This window comes from Cervus canadensis, chromosome 16, assembly GCF_019320065.1.
Source record: "Cervus canadensis isolate Bull #8, Minnesota chromosome 16, ASM1932006v1, whole genome shotgun sequence".
In the NCBI taxonomy this organism is placed as follows: Eukaryota; Metazoa; Chordata; class Mammalia; order Artiodactyla; family Cervidae; genus Cervus; species Cervus canadensis.
Genome location: NC_057401.1, coordinates 3,486,869 through 3,504,053, shown reverse-complemented (window position 1 = coordinate 3,504,053; position 17,185 = coordinate 3,486,869). Strand labels below are relative to the sequence as shown.

The 17,185-nt window shown below is 42.1% G+C and overlaps 1 protein-coding gene across 7 annotated transcripts in view; it reads left to right on the top strand.

Annotated features, from left to right (window-relative positions):
• The first annotated feature begins 6,102 nt into the window (after positions 1-6,102).
• The window catches only part of FBXW11 (F-box and WD repeat domain containing 11), a 213,060-nt gene continuing 201,977 nt past the window's right edge, over positions 6,103-17,185 (top strand). For 4 of the 7 annotated variants that reach the window (XM_043489015.1, XM_043489017.1, XM_043489013.1 and 1 more), the window contains exon 1: positions 6,103-6,316. In XM_043489015.1, the coding sequence (XP_043344950.1) occupies positions 6,272-6,316 (45 nt within the window). In that variant the 5' untranslated portion in view covers positions 6,103-6,271. Of the gene's footprint in view, positions 6,317-14,810; positions 14,973-17,185 lie in introns of all 7 variants that reach the window. The other 3 variants (XM_043489020.1, XM_043489018.1, XM_043489019.1) reach the window with 2 other exon arrangements.

The window sequence follows — 17,185 nt, the reverse complement described above, 5'->3', positions numbered from 1 at the left end:
GAGCAGGAATAATGTACTTCCGAATAAGCTGGTGAGCTTTTCCTCTATCCCAGCAATACCAGAGACCATGGATTCTAGATGGTGTACAGTAATATAAGATGGAAGGCTAGCTGACTCCATTAGACCTTGTATGAACAAGACATATAATATAAAGCCACTATGTTTCCAGAGTGTGGAAACTGAGCACCATGTCAGCTTGACTAAGCTAAACTACGTTTCTCCAAATTCTGTTCCTCCATGGTTCTGATCAGGGTGAGCCACCAGATGCCAGGATTTGGAAGACGGAAGTGAAACTGCAGTCACTTTGTAGCCCACACACAGTGTCACTGATCCGCTTGCTCACTCGCCTCCTTCACGTGAGGAATAGCTGGGTCTGCCATCACCCCACCTTCCTCTAGAGACCCCTCCAGCTTCTCCAGTTCCTGGGCAGGCGTGTGTGTTCAGTTCCCTGACAAAGGGCTCCAGGCTCTGCAAGACCTATACACCATCAAGGTCAGGGCAGTGAGAATTGACAGGTTTTCTCTGACTTTTATGCCTGCTCTCCCGCACCTTATATCTGTCTTCTTGTCTTGACTGCCTGCCTTGTGGACTTGAAAATCCAGCATCAACGCAAAAACTACAACCTTACAGAGATTGCTGAACTAAACTGGACAATTATGTGAGGTCAACTTGTAAAAAAAAGCCCCTCAGTAACCATCTTACTGGTTCTGTTTCCCTGACTGAATTCTGAATGATGCACAGTTAATTTGCCATGGTGGCATAGTGTATTCCACTCTAATACAACCTTTTTTTACCCTTTCACATGGAGGTCTTATGTAACTTGATAAGTTAAAAAAAATTGGTAGGGAAGATACAAATGTTAATTTCAGTACATTTGCCAGTAAATTAATTGATGAAATGTTTTTCCTTATGTGCTTTAAATGTATCTTCCTAAAAATTACAGAACTAAAGATTTACCTCATCTATTAGTAACATCTATTAGTGGTGCTATCAAACCAGCCAGCCAAGTTAGAAAAAGTATGGCTTTATCTTTCCAGTTCAAATAAATGTACTTAATATGGGATCACACAGAGTTCAACATGACTGAAACGACTTAGCAGCAACAGCAAGGATATCATGACAACCATCTTTTTTTCTAGATTCTATGCTTAAATGGATAAGGCAGAGAACCTTGTCATGTGGATAAAATAAGGGGCTCCTACCTTCAATACTTCCCAACATACTCTTTCCTTTGGTTTCACAAGATTCTTCTTCAAGAGAATTTTGTTCTTTACATAGGTGGGAATGAGTTAGGTCAAAATTTCACTGTACTATCCTTCTCTACAACGTATTTGAATTCAGAAAAGTTAGCACAGGTCAAAACACACCATTTAAAAATACCACTCTACCTTCAAGAGTATACATAAAAAACGGAAAGACATAAAGCCCTACCAAGGATTTATGGTGCCTTGATTACAAGAGAACTCACCAAGTGCAGCATTTCAACTAGCTCTTTTTTTGGGGGTAACTCCCAGCTTTCTGTTGCTGCCTATCAAATTATCTAAAAATTTAGCAGCTTAAAATAATAAACATTTATTATCTCATACAGCCTCTGCAGGGCAGAAGTTGAAGAATGGCTTAGGTGGGTGGGTCTTGGCTCAGGGTCTCTCACGAGGTCAAGTTTTGAATAGGACTAGTCATCTAAAGGACCAACTGGGGTGGGAAGAGATGGCTTCCAAGACGGCTTACTCACAGGTCTGGAAAGGTAGAGCTGGCTGTTGGCAGGTGGCCTCAGTTCCTTACCACAAGGATATTACAGAAGGCTGCTTAAGTGTCTTGATGACACGGCAGCTTGCTTCCTCCAGAGTAACCAAGACAGAGGGAGCAAGGGTGGACCCACAACTCTCATGACCCAATCTTGGAAATCACATACCCTCACATCTGCCATACTCTCTTTGGGGAAAATTTAATATAAAAAATTATTAACTAGTAACAGGGTGTTGGAGTAAAGACAACCCCAAAGAATACACAAGTAGCAGTTACAGGGAGAAGCCACTACCTTTGAGACTGAGGCAGAGTACTCAAGGGAAGAGACTCGGAAGAATCCTCCCACCCCCACTGCTAGGATGAGATTCAAACCTTACTAGAGAGAGGATAGTTATGGCCCACTGGATGGGGAAGTTTGCTGAGGTGCTACAGGTTGGGGCTGGCAAGTAGGAAGCTGCCTGCTAAGGTGCCACTGAACTCACTGGGAAGCGCTCTCTGGATGTTCCAACCACACGTGTGCATGTGTGGGTTCTGCAAGCCATTTGCTGCTGTGCCACAAAGGCAAGAAGGAAAAGACTATTCTGGAACAGGGAACGGAAGACCCTTCATTTGGCTGCCTCACTCTAGGGCTCTCTATTGACAAAGTTAAGCACTGTCAGCTGGCAAATATTTACAAGGTCCCACTTAGTATTTCAAATCATGGAAAGGGTGGATTTGGAACTGAAAGGCTATAAATTGCTAATAGGCACTTACAGGCTCTGCTACAGAAAAATGTATGTATTTGATTATAAAATGCTGTCCGAGACCTCTTGGGAGTATCACATTATATATACAGTATGTACATCACACCACCTTTGTACAGTCTGAACAATTCTGAATTTTGAAGCATATCTGGACCTCAAGGTTTTGGTTGAGGGATCATGGACCTGTATCAGTTTGTTTTTGTCATGTCATATAAACCCCAAGGTCTTCTGCCATTGTCTATGACAAATCTAATTGCCAGCTGCCATCAAGCCTGAAGCAATAAAAAAAAATATGTAAGTACCTGAGTAGTTGTTTGAGGAGAGGAAAGAGCCAGTGATAAGTCTTGGCTCAGCTTGCCTCTTATACAGCTTGGGAATGATTTCTATCATATACACAACTTTTTCATCTCACTGAGCTCCTAGAATTTGACCATTTTAATATCAGTATTTTTTTCCTCTTAAGGTGGGATATGATTTTAATAAAAGGATAGAAACCTTGAGTTACCTCCATTATAGTTCCAATGCCCAAGGTTGCAAACTCAAATATCTATATGGGTTAAGTGTACAAGTTGCAGATATAACAAGATGCAGATATAACCAACAGGGAACAGTGCTAACAGTGGCAATCTACAGAGTTCATGCTTCACATAAAGAAGGGAATCGCTATTCACGTGCATGTGTGCTAAGGTGCTTCAGTCATGTCTGACTCTCTGCAACCCTATGGTCTGTAGCCTGCCAAGCTCCTCTGTCCATACGATTTCCCAGGCAAGAATACTGGAGTGGGTTGCCATTTCCTTCTCCAGGGGATCTTCCTGACCCAGGGATGGAAACTGCATCTTGTAGATCTCCTGCGGAGAAGGCAGTGGCACCCCACTCCAGTACTCTTGCCTGGAAAGTCCCATGGGCAGAGGAGCCTGGTGGGCTGCAGTCCTTGGGGTCTCGAAGAGTTGGACACGACTGAGCGACTTCATTTTCACTTTTCACTTTCATGCATTGGAGAAGGAAATGGCAACCCACTCCAGTGTTTTTGCCTGGTGAATCCCAGGGATGGGGGAGCCTGGTGGGCTGCCGTCTATGGGGTCGCACAGAGTCAGACACGACTGAAGCGACTTAGCAGCAGCAGCAGCAGAAGCAGATCTCCTGCATTGGCAAGGAGGCTCTTTACCACTAGGGCCGCCTAGGAAGCCCCAATTCTATTTAACCCCTGCATATTGCTGCCATGCACATCTAATACAACCAGATAATCTAATTTTTTAAGACAATTTAGAAATTCAGATTTGAAAATGTGTAACTGACAACTTTGAAACAATAAAAAAGACAGTGCAGGACAAACATACATAAAGGGGGTTCATATTTAGCTTGTGATTACGACCCTAGCCCCATGTGCTAGTACCTGTGGCAAGTGCCGACACTTTAAAGGTCTTGATTGGCTGTTACATTAGTGGCCCCCAGTGAACCGTGCCTCTGAATTCACAACCATGTATAGGCCCTTTCCACACTGACTCTGGGCTTGGCCATCTGGCTGGTCTTAGCCAATGGAATGTGGGCAACCAAATCTTGGTAAGCATTTGCTCACTGGGGCTTGTCCTCTTGGAAGCCAGTCACCATACAGAAGCCTGAATGGTAATAAGCTGGTAAAGAGAGATCCTGGAGGATGAGAAACTTTTTGATGAGCTCTCGGCTGATAGCGTTCCCATGAGTAACCTTAGCTTAAACTATGTGGGCCCAACTGAGTCCAGTTAACCCACACAATGTAAATAATAAAAAAGCACTGTTATTTTAAGCTACTATGTCTTGGAGGTGGTTTATACGATGCAATATGTAACTGAAACAGAGGTCATTTATTTTAACCCCTTTATTCTACTAATGAACGTCTCAAGGCTCAGAGAGGCAAAGAGCATGGTGAAAATCAGACACTGAGTTAGCAGCAATAACTTTCTAATTCTGTGCTCTTTCAGTTCCTTTGGTGGAAAGCAGCAGATAAGGACTATGAAACTCAAAATCTACCTGCACAAAACTTTACACTGTGTCCTGCATGCATATAAATTACTCTAATTAAACTTGATCCTTGGAAATGGAACGATTTCTAGGTCATCTAGTTCCTTCACATTACAGGTGCAGAGAATGCAAAACACTTGAGAAAGGCCGACATTTGGAAGCTGGCCTGACACAATGGGGCGGGTAGTAATGCCGTTAGATGATAAACCTGGCTGTCTTAGCTAGGCTTTGTGTTCCTCTGTTAAATATAATCTCACAGAACAATTAACGTTAGACAAAGCCATTCTGTGACCATAAGAGATCAATACAAAAGCAATACCACTCCTTAATTACATTTGAACACAGATAAAACATATACATTGTCCAAACCATAAAAAGTGACCAAACATCCCCCAACCTGGCTAATGAGGGACTCCTGCTTCTATACCAATTAGAGCTTTAGCCTCATTCTAGCCTTTCTTCTTTCTAGGTAAGGTTTATTGGGATACTTAATCAGAGAATTACCCCACTTCCTGACAGCATCTTATCCAGAATGAAGCCCTGCTTCCTTAAACCCTCTTCCAAATCACCTGACAACTCCTGAGATGGCTCTACAGTTCTTCATGGGGCCTGTCCTCCCTTCCTGCACCCAGTAGTAAACTCAACTTGTTCAGCTATCGGTGTGCCCTTGCTCCCCTTTGGTTAGAGGGTACTGACAGACTTGACAAAGTTCACACAGAGCTGAAGGCACAATTCACTGGAAGGAGTCTCCAGCGGAGTCTCCAGCTGTATTCCTTCTTAGCACCTGTCACTCTTGCGATTAACGCCTGTCTTCCCCTCATTAGAATTAAGCTCCTTGAGCAGAGAGGCCTTGTCTGTAAGGTTCAGAGTTGAATTTTCAGTGCCTACACTGGTACCCAGCAGAGGCTGGAAGTTTAAAAACATATTTTCTGAAAAATGAATTAAAGGGGCTCAATATACACAGATCCCGTTTCATTTCTCAGTTCCTCCCCGTACGTGGTGCATACAGACCATAAACCTTCTCTTCCCCTACCAACTTTCCCAACACTCATTCCTAGGACGCCTATACTCTCAGAGCCTACCCCTCTGCCTGAGATTCTCCCGCTCGACGGCTCCTCTCCCACGCCTGAGCCCCAAGACCACCCCCTCCTGTCGCACGTCGAACCCACCTGTCGCCCACACTTCACCCTATCGCAAACGCTAGCGGACCAGCAGCGCCGCTACTTCAGCGTCGACTGGGCGCTGCAGACATCGAACGCGCATGTGCGGAAATCGGTCGCGCACGCAGAATCTCCGACAAGTGAAGAGTTCCCTCGGAGTTTCGGTGCCGGTCTGGGTAGCCTCGGGCTGCCAGGAAGTCAGGAGAAGGTAGCCGGAAGGAGAACCCGAGAGCAGGGCTTTCTGGGACCTGTAGTTGGGGCGCTGCCGAGGCCCTACTTTGAGAGAGCCCTTAATTCTTTAGGTCTGCAAGTCTCGCATTCGCAGTTCAGTGCTGCTTTTCGTACCGAATTCCGCTTCGAGCAGCCAGAAGAGAGTGGCCTGCTGTCGGACTCTCGTTCCCACAACGCTCTGCGGGGCCCCGCGGCGCCTGCCGGGAGCTGTAGTCCTCGCTCTGCGTACTGCGTTCGCCGAGGGGGAGGGCGGAGCTGCCGGCGGCCCGGGCGGGCTGGCAGCGAGAGTGGGTGCGAGAGCCGCCTCCGCCTCTGCCGCCTCCGCCGTCGCCTCCTCCGCCCGGGCCGTTCGCTGCTGCGCGGGGAGAGCGAGGCGGGGCCGCCGGGGCCGCCATGGAGCCCGACTCGGTGATTGAGGACAAGACCATCGAGCTCATGGTGAGTGCGGCCCGCTGGACCGTCCGTTCTTCCGTCCGACCGGCCCCGGGCGGGCCTGCCCACCTCAACGTCCGGCGCGAGGCCACCCCTGGCCCTTCCCTGCTGCCTCGGCCCGGACCTGGGCCCCCCGCCTTGCCTGGCCTCTGGCCCGGTGCGGTTCCTCCGGATCCCTCGAGCTCGCAGGCCGGACCTGGCCCGGCCCCCTCCATGCCCCTCGGTTTTCCTCCCACCCTCCCTTCCTCCAGTCTCTGGGCCCGTCCCTCGAACGACCCTCGCTCGCTCAGGCTGTGGTCTTAGCTCACACTCACTCTAGCATCCCGTTCCCCCTTTGGAAGGTATTTTTTTTTTCCTTCCCTGTTTCTCCGGTCCAGGCCTGCATAGCTCTTGCCAGCCCCACTGAGGCCGAGTGAGATGGTGATGGGAGAGGGTACAGCGTAGATCGACAGGGCCGTGGCCTCCGCATCCCGGAAGGGGTCTCAGCACCCTCTTCACGACCTGGGGCTGTGTTGGTGCCGGCATCGGCCCTATGGGGGTGGAGGTGGAGAGCTCTCGGGTTGGAGGCTGTGACCGAAAAGGGGCCTCTTTCCTGGCCCCCTGTGGTGTCCGGCTTCTCGGACAAAGGGTTTCCTACTCGGCCGAGAGGGATGTTTGCAGAGCAAGGCCCTAGGTACTCTGGATTCCATCTCCCTGGAAAGAGAGACTGTAACTTCACGTTTTCCTGAGCTGCTTTGAGAAATTGGGGAGGAGGGGGGAGGGGCTGTCCTCATCACTGCCGCCAGTTCTTTCTTATAGAAAAAAAAAGGAAAGGGGGAGCCTATGGCCCAGGGAAGCGATCCCTCTTCTGTTTAGAAGCCTTTGGTAGCCAGGCCAGACTCCCTGAACCCACCCAACACCCCAGCCCCCTTCCGCCTTAGGACGTGGATCTAGAATGGGTTTTTAGAAACAGGACCACGAGAGAGTGGCTAGTAGAAACGAAAAATTTGCTACTTGGTGGATGATTTGGTTCAAAAAGTAAAATATGGCAGCTGTTACTGCCAGTTTGAACATTAGGGAAATCAAACTGGGCTCTGGAGAGTTGGGAGGGGGAAGTCTTTGCCTCAGCAAATGAACATGCCCAGGTTTTCTTCCTGTGGAAACCTTGACAGTTTCTTTGTATCTCTCCAAACAGTAACCTCTTCTACCCTAGGGTTGAGAAGAAAGATGAAAGAATCTAGTTAACATAGCAAAATGTTTTCCTAGCCAGATTTTCTCCAGTGTGAAAATGTTTATTGAGTCAGTGATTCCACTGGGTAGGGTCGGTGACATCAGAGCTACTTCCCCCATTTAATGCTATAAATAATAAATGGTGACACTGAAAGTCTGTTGGATAGCTGCATGGTTTCTGTGGATGATGGTGTCTGGGGAGTTGAGATGCATGTTTTAAAAATGGAAGTACAGTAGCGTAAACACAGAGGCAGCTTAATATTTGCTGTCCTTTGCATAATTCACTGCACTTCTCCAGCAGTCTTGGAAATTAGAGGGCAAAAAAAAAGCTCTCGTAGTTTTCTGATTTGTGTGTGTGTGTGTGTGTGTGTGCAAGCACACGTGTGGTTGCCTTCTAAGGGATACTGATATGAGTTTTAATTTGATTTTCACTTATTGGTAACTTTTCAGTACAACTTATCAAACTTTTGTAACTAAGCTTTTGATATTCTGCAAATTTTGTAGGGGTTATTTTGGTAAAATATCCTAATGGAATTACACATATAGTACATATTTTTATATATGTACAATATCTGTACTTACAACAGGAGGAGTACGGCATAGCAAAAAATTGTAACTTGGTATCTCTTTGAAATTGGCTGTTAAATTCTCCTTCCATTTCCATTCATTTAAAAAATAAGTAGGGACTTCCCTGGTGGTCCAGTGGATAGGATTCACTGCAGAGGGCCCTAGTTCTATCCCTGGTCAGGGAACTAAGAATCCACAAGCTGCACGGCGCAGCCAAAAATAAAATAAAATAACTAGAATGTTTTTTTCAAAAGAATTAAAGTACAGTGTAATCCATTTAATGTCTTTGAATGGATATGGAAAAAAAAGTCTCTTCCTAAATATAACTGGCTTCCTGTGCATTTTAATTTTACATGATTGTACTTGTCTGATCTGAAAAGATATTTCAGACTTTTCAGGGACATTATTAAGTGGGATTCTTAGAAAATTTAACAGAGAAGATTTAATAAGCTAATCATCTGGATCAGTTTTAAAAGTGGCTTTTCATATACAAATTGTGATATTCCCTCAAAGGGCTACCAGTTAAGATTCTTACCCAACTGTTTCATAAACATATATGTATTTATTTTAGTGTTATAGATAGCACAGATACTTAACAACTGATTTACTAAATCCAGGATCAGGTGTAGGAATGATAATGCCTTAAAATCTAATTGCACGTGGCTTTCTGTATTCACTGCATTTTAATTATAGTTTCCAGAACTAGATTAAAAACACTTTTTACATTGGTTTCAAAATAACATGATGAAAGGAGGGGAAGGGGTTAAACTGATGGTATTTTGAAAGCCTAAAGCATGAAATATTTTTAGATTTTTATGAGTCAGCTTCAGTACTCAAATATTTGTGATTGTGCTGCCTGTACCAGTTCGGTACTTAATGGTTAACAGGATAACTTTCAATTGATATTCCAGAGTGTGCTCTATCAAAGAAAGGAAACAGGGTTTCACCAATTTCTTAATCTTCATCCCTCTGCTTTCTTTGATTTTGATTCCTCCTTCCTTTTTTTCTTGCACTTTTTCAGTTTCCTAGGAAATAAAACTGGTGGTAGAATAATTAAATATTCAAAATATAACCCCCGTTGTTACTCCTACCCCTGCCTGTGACCAGGTTCACAAAAAGTGCTTCTCCAGCTGACCTTCCTCATAGGATTCAGTCTTTAATATACACTGTAAACTCTTGATGGAGACAACTGAATTTACAATTCCTGATGGTGAATAATTTAACCATCAGATGACTTTTGTGGCCTTACATTGGCCCAGTATGTACCTAGTTTGTGGGACTGCTTCTTAACTTCTGACTTTGGTTTTCAGTTCAGTTTGCTCAGTTGTGTCCGACTCTTTGCGACCCCATGGACTGCAGCACGCCAGGCTTCTCTCTCCGTCACCAACTTTGGTTTTAATTAGCCTTAATATTACTGAGGTAGAAAAGGAGTAAACCATTTGGAAATACACAGAAGTTCACTGGGCTTTGTCTAGTGCGGTGGACTTCACTGGGAAGAATGAAAGCTGCATTATGTATCACATGATATTTATTGCTCGAATTAGAAGTATGAGTTGTGCTCAGGCCCTTATTACTAGAAAGCATTCCCAGACCTGCTAATTGGAAGAATGGTCATTAGGCCTGCCTGTTAGAAAACAGCAAAAGTTAATGTTAAAGGTTTGGGAAAGATAATCCTGCTTCTTCCTCTGTGGGTGTGAGAGAACCCCTTTCCCCCTTTACTCAAGTAATGGGCAGTTTATCCTCTGTTGTGAGCTGCTGAATGGTTCGCTTCTTGGCTAAGTGACCTTAAGTGAATCATTTCTCTTCTGGTTACCTCTGAATGGCTATATTACTTGTTGAATGTAGTAATATAGGTAAAATACATTGGATCTCATTAAGAACTTATAATATCAAATCTATTTTTAGAGCTGTTGAAGTACGGACAGGCCACAAGACCAAAGAGATGAACGAAACTAAAGGACATTATTGGAAGTAATTTTCTTTTTTTCTTTTTACATCTCTCCCCCTGCCCCCTCTTCTTGTCTTTGGCTTTCTGAGTGGAATAAGTGGGATTGTTTAGTGACTCCTTTAAAAAATCATGGTGTCTTTGTCACCATCACTTATCCTCATCTGCCTCTAGCCTTGTGCTGCTTTACCAAATGCAGGTTAAATAGATAAAGGCTTAGGTAGGGTCCAAATGAAATAAATCACACGCTATTTATAGACCTCACTGACTGGCCTTAAGAGGCTTATGACTCAAATATTATCAATTTTTATTCCTGATTTTGGAGTAGGTTAGATGTTCTTTCAGATTTGATAAGGATAAACCTGATCCTGCTCACACATCTTGGCACTGACTCTTGAAAACTGAGAGAGCTCTATAGCACGGGAGAATTGCTAGCTTATTTCATAGGTTTACAGAACAGCACGTGTATTCCTCTGAGTAGTACTGTTTGGTCCTATGAATTTTAGAAACAGACTTTCCTGTGCTGTGAGGTGCCTGGGATCTTGGGTTCCACCTGGTGATATTTACAGTTTAAGGGAAAGAAAGCATTTGAAGTCCTCAAAATTCAGATTCCTGCCTCCTTTCCAGCTTTTTCTTCTCACATTCCTCACTTATTCTATATTCCTGCCAAAGTGTGGAGGATCATTGTTTTTCAGATTTCCTTTGTCAGCACTGATATAAACTGACCTAAGCCCATGTATCTCAAGCTACTGATATTAATGGGAAGGACCTAATAGCTCTCCAGCCAAATTGATTTAGGTGAGATCTCAGCAATCCTCTCTTCCACCCATGTTGATAACATCCTCTCCTCTCAGAACACAATTTAGATACCTCTTCTTGATGTCAATTTATGTTATGGTGGCAGATATAATTTTGTTTTTCTATTGATAGCAATGCCTACATGCTAATCATTGTTAAATGAACGAGTTCTGGCACTTTGTATTTATCTTGTGGCACTTAACATATTCTGGGCTTGTATTATCGTTTCCTGTTTGTGTCCCCTATTAAATGATAAACTCCTCAGCAGTGCCTTCTTGTAGTAGGTGTTCAGTAAATGTTGAGTTGAGCTTTCCTGTTGGTTGCTTACATGTATTATTGCTGTCTGCCTGTGTCTTAGCCATCCTCTTTTCTGGAAATTGTCACCTATATCACTAATTCTCATAATAACTTGTTCCTAATGCATATGGGACTTACCAAACCTTCCTGTGTATCATGAAAGTTTGATCATGTCTAAAGCTGATTGTCCTTTGAATCCTTCACTATGTTTAGCGCTTGGGTGTGCAATAGATATTGATTTAAATTAATGTTAGATTTTCTTTTTTCATGCTGTGAAACCTTTTTAAGATTTCTGTTTGATAATTCCTAAGACAAGTGGGGATGGGTAGGGGAGAAAGACCGCTAAAGGGGAAAGAAGGGTGGTATGTGTTGCACAAGCTTCTGCTCAGAGACATTTTAACCATTATTTACAGACTGGTAAACGTATACAAATTGATTTATATACATCCCAGAGCGTGGGTGATAGCAGAATATTGAGGAAACTAAATTCCTTTTATATCTGTTGATGTGAACTTGCCAAACAGTTGGTAAGTTCTAAGGATCTGTGACCTTAGAGAAACATGATTTAACATAAAGGGCATGGGCTCTAGGGTGAAACACCTGAGTTTGTATCATAACTTTCACTTGCTGGCTGTGTGACCTTAAGAAAGTTAACCTTCCTCTGGTAAGATTTCATTGTGTGTAAAAATAAAAAAAATGGAGGTATCACTTCAGTGTTGGGAGGATTATGAGAGATGTATGTGAAAGGACCTTGCAAAGACTTGTCTCTCAGCAGCTGTCTGCCAAGTTAACTCTCCCCGCAAGTGTAGGGACCGTATTTTGTCAAGTACAGTCAAGACAGATGGTGTGAGAAAAAGTTTTAGTTTTTGCCCCTGATGTGTGCGTGTACTTAATTGTGAAGCTTTGCAGAGGCCTAAAATTCAGTTGCTTTTAGCCACGCATTTAATGAGGCTTCTTTGGGGAAAATGATGAAATCATACAGAGTCAATACTGCCTTGGAAATCTGGGAAATACAATTACTAAGAACTGCCAATTAGACATAATTAGACCTGTACTGTTATGGAGAGAAACCCTTTAACCCTGTTTTAGGTATCCTGGTGGACAGAGGCTGGTAATTGTTCATATTAACACTGAGCATGGTGATTTATGTTTGATCAATTTAGTTTAGCCAAGGAAATTAGAATTTTTAAATTCTTATTCTTGTTTGCTGGTGATTTTGACCTTTAACAGAGTAAGTGGTGACTAGGATACAAGGTTTCCTCCTGAGTTCTGTTGTTGCTCATTGAATTCGTTGACAAAAGGGGAAAAACCTGTTGGTCAAGAATGTGCTCGCTACCCTCCGTTCAGTTTCTGCTGATCACAGTTGCCTAACAGGAAGTTTGCAGGCAAATGAGGCACCAGCCAGGTAGACCTGACAGTCCAGGGGGGTATCTCTAACCTGGATCTCAATAACGAAGTTCAGAGATTGCCGGGTTCACTTATGTCAGCAGGAAGCATTTTAGGAGATTCCCTCTCAGGGTTAGTCAACAATGAAGACCTTCACAGAATGGAAAGCTGTGAAGTAGAAACAGTGGGATATTAACATGTAAATTGAAAAAAAAGTTTGTGAGTAGAGAGATGTGCAAATACCTAAGTGCTATGAATATCGAAAACTGTTCTCTAATAGCAAACCACTGGTCCATGGAAGAAAAAAAAATTAAGTGAGAACTCTGTTAAGAAAAAAGAACCTGAGTAATTATTATTTTAGAGTTAAATTGAGAACTCTTAACCAGTTTTGGGAACTAATGATAAAACGTGTTTTGGTTCTGTGAAATGATTGCTTGAGAGACTCAAAGAGGAAGGGGCAGAGGACATGAAGAACTTAATCCTTATTATCCTGGTCTGGCGTTTGTTAATCTTTGTTTCTCTGGCATAAGGCCTGCCACCAATTAGGCATTCAGTAAATGTTTATTTGAAGGAAAGAGGGGGAAAGTTAACTCACTAATGGAAGAAAAGGCCTGATGGTGCAGGAGGCTCAGAAATGAGTCTGTTAGTCAAATTGTTGTGGCTGTGTTTTGGTTGTAGCAGTGAGTTACACTTTGAAAATCAGACTATATTACTCTAGCAGTTAACTACTAGCCGTAGCTCACTAGCATTTTTTGTCAAAATTGGGTTTCTAGTTTTTTAGGCTCTAGACTAATGAGAGGAGCTTGAGCACTGTTCTTTGTGGTTTTGCTTACATGTGTTTAAGTTGAGGGTATTAAGATATTTCCACCTGTTTGCTATAAAGAGGTTACTCTTAGACTGGTACTTCAGTCACTTCAATGCTTTGCCTATACATGAAAAACCAGAACATCTTTAGTCTTTGCCTGTGGACTGTTTTGGAATTCTTTGTCACAGACACATCTTTGCCACAAAACACAGTCTGTGTGGGCAAGAGTATAAAATTAATATTGTGGCCTTAGAATTGCACGAATTTTTGATATTGCTTTTAAGTGGCAAGATTAAGGGAGTTAGCCCTCTCAGGATGGCTCAACAAGTTCAGTCGTGTTTTAGTTCAGCTAGACTGAAATACTTACTGTTTTGTATTTTTGTGGTTCTCTGTTCTGACATCAGTTAACTTAGAGCTTGGTTTCTTCTGCCCCAGGAATCATGGCCTTCTGGTCCTTGGAGTTTGGAGGCCACCATATTCTGTGAAAAGGGCATGGGCTCTAGCAACTAGTGGATGTAGGACTTTGAGCAAGTTATTTCTTCTTATATTTTTAAATATAAGTAATGAATGTAAAAGGCCTGGTCCATTAGTAACCCTTCAGTGAAGGTAGGTTTTATGGTTACTTCAGGAACATTTTGGCAGTAGTGTGGCAGTTGAGGAAGTAGCAAATTTATGTGCAAGCAGCTTCACAGTCTTTGGATTTTTAACTTCTTATCTGTAGCATCCTGTTGAATACCTTTTCCTGTCTGCCTTGTAGTTTGCTTAGAATTTATAATCTAATTGTAAGAGTTGGTATGGTAATAAAAGAATGTTGATATAATGTGGACTGGGCTTATGAGTTTAAAGGTGTTATCTAGTAAATTGTTTATTATGTTCATTCTTTTCCCTAGTGTACCCAGTGACTGGCCATTGTGGGGGATTGGCCTTTATTGAGTCAGAAGTTCACTCTTAAAGTTATGTCACATGTTTTGAAATGTCCTATATTTTAGCTGAGAGTTGAAGATTTGAGTGATATGTAGATGTCTTATGTGTAGCAAACTTAAAAATTTCTTGTTAGGTGCTTAAATAAATTTTTATTAGGAAATATTTGAGCCCTCCCCTCTTAATTATGGTTGACAAAGTTTCTGTAATTGTAGAGGAACTGTTTTAGGAAATGGATAAAATTCATTGTAGCTGAATGATCTGGGACAATTTATATGGATAGTAGAGGAAGTTTTTATCATGTATTTGGAAATCGCATGTTATTTGTCATGAATAAGTATTCATGTTAGGGATGTTTCCTTCTTTGTTTTGTAGAATTTCTTATCCTCTCTCAACACAGAGGTGAGCAGTGCTCTGGCAGACCCTCTTACATGAAAACGTTGACTCAGGGCTTGTAACTTTTCTGTGCTTCAGATCCACCACTCCATTGACCCTTCCTTCCATTTCTTGGTGGCTGTCCTTTGCCGCTGGTGCCATGGTGGGTGTATGGATTGCTTTCTGTCTTTCAACAGTTACCGAAGTGCATGTTTGGGATTTTGTTGAAGAAAGCTGGATACAGTAAACGGAAAGAATCTTGGAAGCTGCTTGACTGCTGTCTTTTCTCAGACTAGTCTGAAAGGGAATACCCCCATTCATTCTGGATTGGTGGATCTGAAGTACAAAATATTGTCCAGGTAAGCAATTACCTTGTATTGTTTTGTTATGTAGAACTTGACTCATTGAGAGAAACTTAAAATTCCTTTACTTCTTTTTCCAATATAACAGAGAAAGGAAAAAATGCTAGATATTTATGTTTAGTGTTTATGTTTTGGTGTGGATTAGTTGGGTATTTGCTAGTCAGAACTTTGTTTCAGTGTAAGAAATGTAGTTATTTTTATTAAATAGGCCTAAAAGGTTTGTAGTCACAGCCTAACAGGAAATACAGTTCAGTAAACAAGGGACTTTTGTTTGAGGAGTAAGTTGGAAAATAAGGGAAACAAATGATGATTTTGTATTATCTCATGGTTTATAGTTATTACCTGGTCAAAATAATTTTTGTCGTTACTCTGTAAAGTAGTGGTCTTTTATCCTTAAGACTCCTGGAGAGTCTTCTCAGAATTTACTAATTAGCTACTGTTTATGGAGCATCTGCTAAGTGCCAGCCACTACTGTAGGCTCTTTACACGTTTTCTTATTTAGATGGCCTATGCTTCATGTGTATTTTACAAACAGTAAGATGACGCTCTTGAGTATTAAGTAAGTACAGTTAGTACAGTTAGTAAGTCATACAGCTAGTCAGTGGCAGAGCCAGGCTCTAAGCTTGAGCCTGTGTGTCTCCAAAGCTCTGGATCTTTCCATCTGGCTACGTTTGCTGAAGTTTGCACTTTAACTTCAGGATTTTCATATTGTCCGTATACCGTTAGAGCAAAGTGTCGTTTTCTACTGCGGGGTTCCACTTGGAGACTGCCTGACAGATCGTTGTTTGACATGATATTTTACTTATATCTGATGCTTTCCCTTCTTAATGAAAGGATTAGAAGTCAGTTTATCAAGTGAACCTAAAGGTAACTTAGGAGAGGCTGTACCTTTAAGTGTCAAAATGTGCTTTATACAGGGAAGTATCATTTGGTCTAGTGAACTCAAACCTGTATCTTCTCAGTTCCTCCTTAGTTTTCATTGGTTATTTAAAGAGCTCAGGAGCTTATTATGTAGACTAGTTTTGACCTGTGGTTTGTCAGTCTTACAAGTAAGACATTGTCAGGAAACTCATGACTTTTTCTGGTGTTTAAGCACTCCAGAGTACTCATTTCCTTTAATCTTGAAAAAAATTCTTTATCATAGACTGACCCTATGGCTTTGTGATCCTTCTTTTATTTTATTCCTTTGTATTTGTTAATATTTCTTCTGGGTGAGCATTTTTCACATTTCCACGTGGAAAGTGAAGAGCTTTCAGGGTGGTGATGGTGATAGTAAAAGTAGTAGCAGTTAACACTGGGCACTTTATATTGAGCACAGTTGTGAACACTTTGCGTGTATAAACTCATTTTCATGGTGAGCTGGTGAAGTTGGTACCCTTATTTCTACTTTGCATATGTGGACTCTGAAGGCTAGAGCACTTAAATAACATGTTCAAGGCCATGTATCTATTAAGCGCCAAAGATGAGATATGAATCTAGGCAGTTTGGCTTAGAGAATGTGCTTCTAATGTCTGTGCCTCAAGTTTGTGGAGTATCATCTAGTGATAAAAAGAGGGGTGGAAATCCTGAAGACTAAAATTGTGTATTCTGATTTCATGAAATCATTACAAAGGGAAAGGAAACAGTTGTTGTTGAGTATCTATTTTGTACCTTCTGTAGAAGGTCGTCTCGCTCTCAGATTCTGTGTCAGTCATCCAAGACTGTCTACCAGGCTGTTTCCTGAGAGGACTCATAGTAGGGTTAGTTTAAGGTTATCTTCCAGAACAGTGCTGTCCAGTTAGAACTCTCTGGATTGTGGAAATGTTCATTATCTGTGCTGTTCAGTATGATAGCCACTAGCCGCATGTGACTGATTTGAAATGTGGCTCTGTAACTGGGGAACTGGATTTTAAATTTTAATTTAAATAGCCACAAATACAGTTTTAGAATTTAACTTCATCTTACCTCTGATTCTGGACTTAACTCTCTTAGAAATCTGATCTTGTCAGCTTGCTGAAATCCCACGGTTGGACTCACGTTAATTAATTAACCAGCTGTGCAAGACTGATATGTAAAATCAGAATTCCAGTTTATTAATTTATAATGATGTGTGCATGTTGGTGTGATGAATGTCAACTTTTCTGATTGGTAGATTTGCTTATTAGGTCCTACTCAACATGCCAGCTTAAGTTTTTCAAATAAGAAACACTAGTTAGAAGGACCTGAAGACT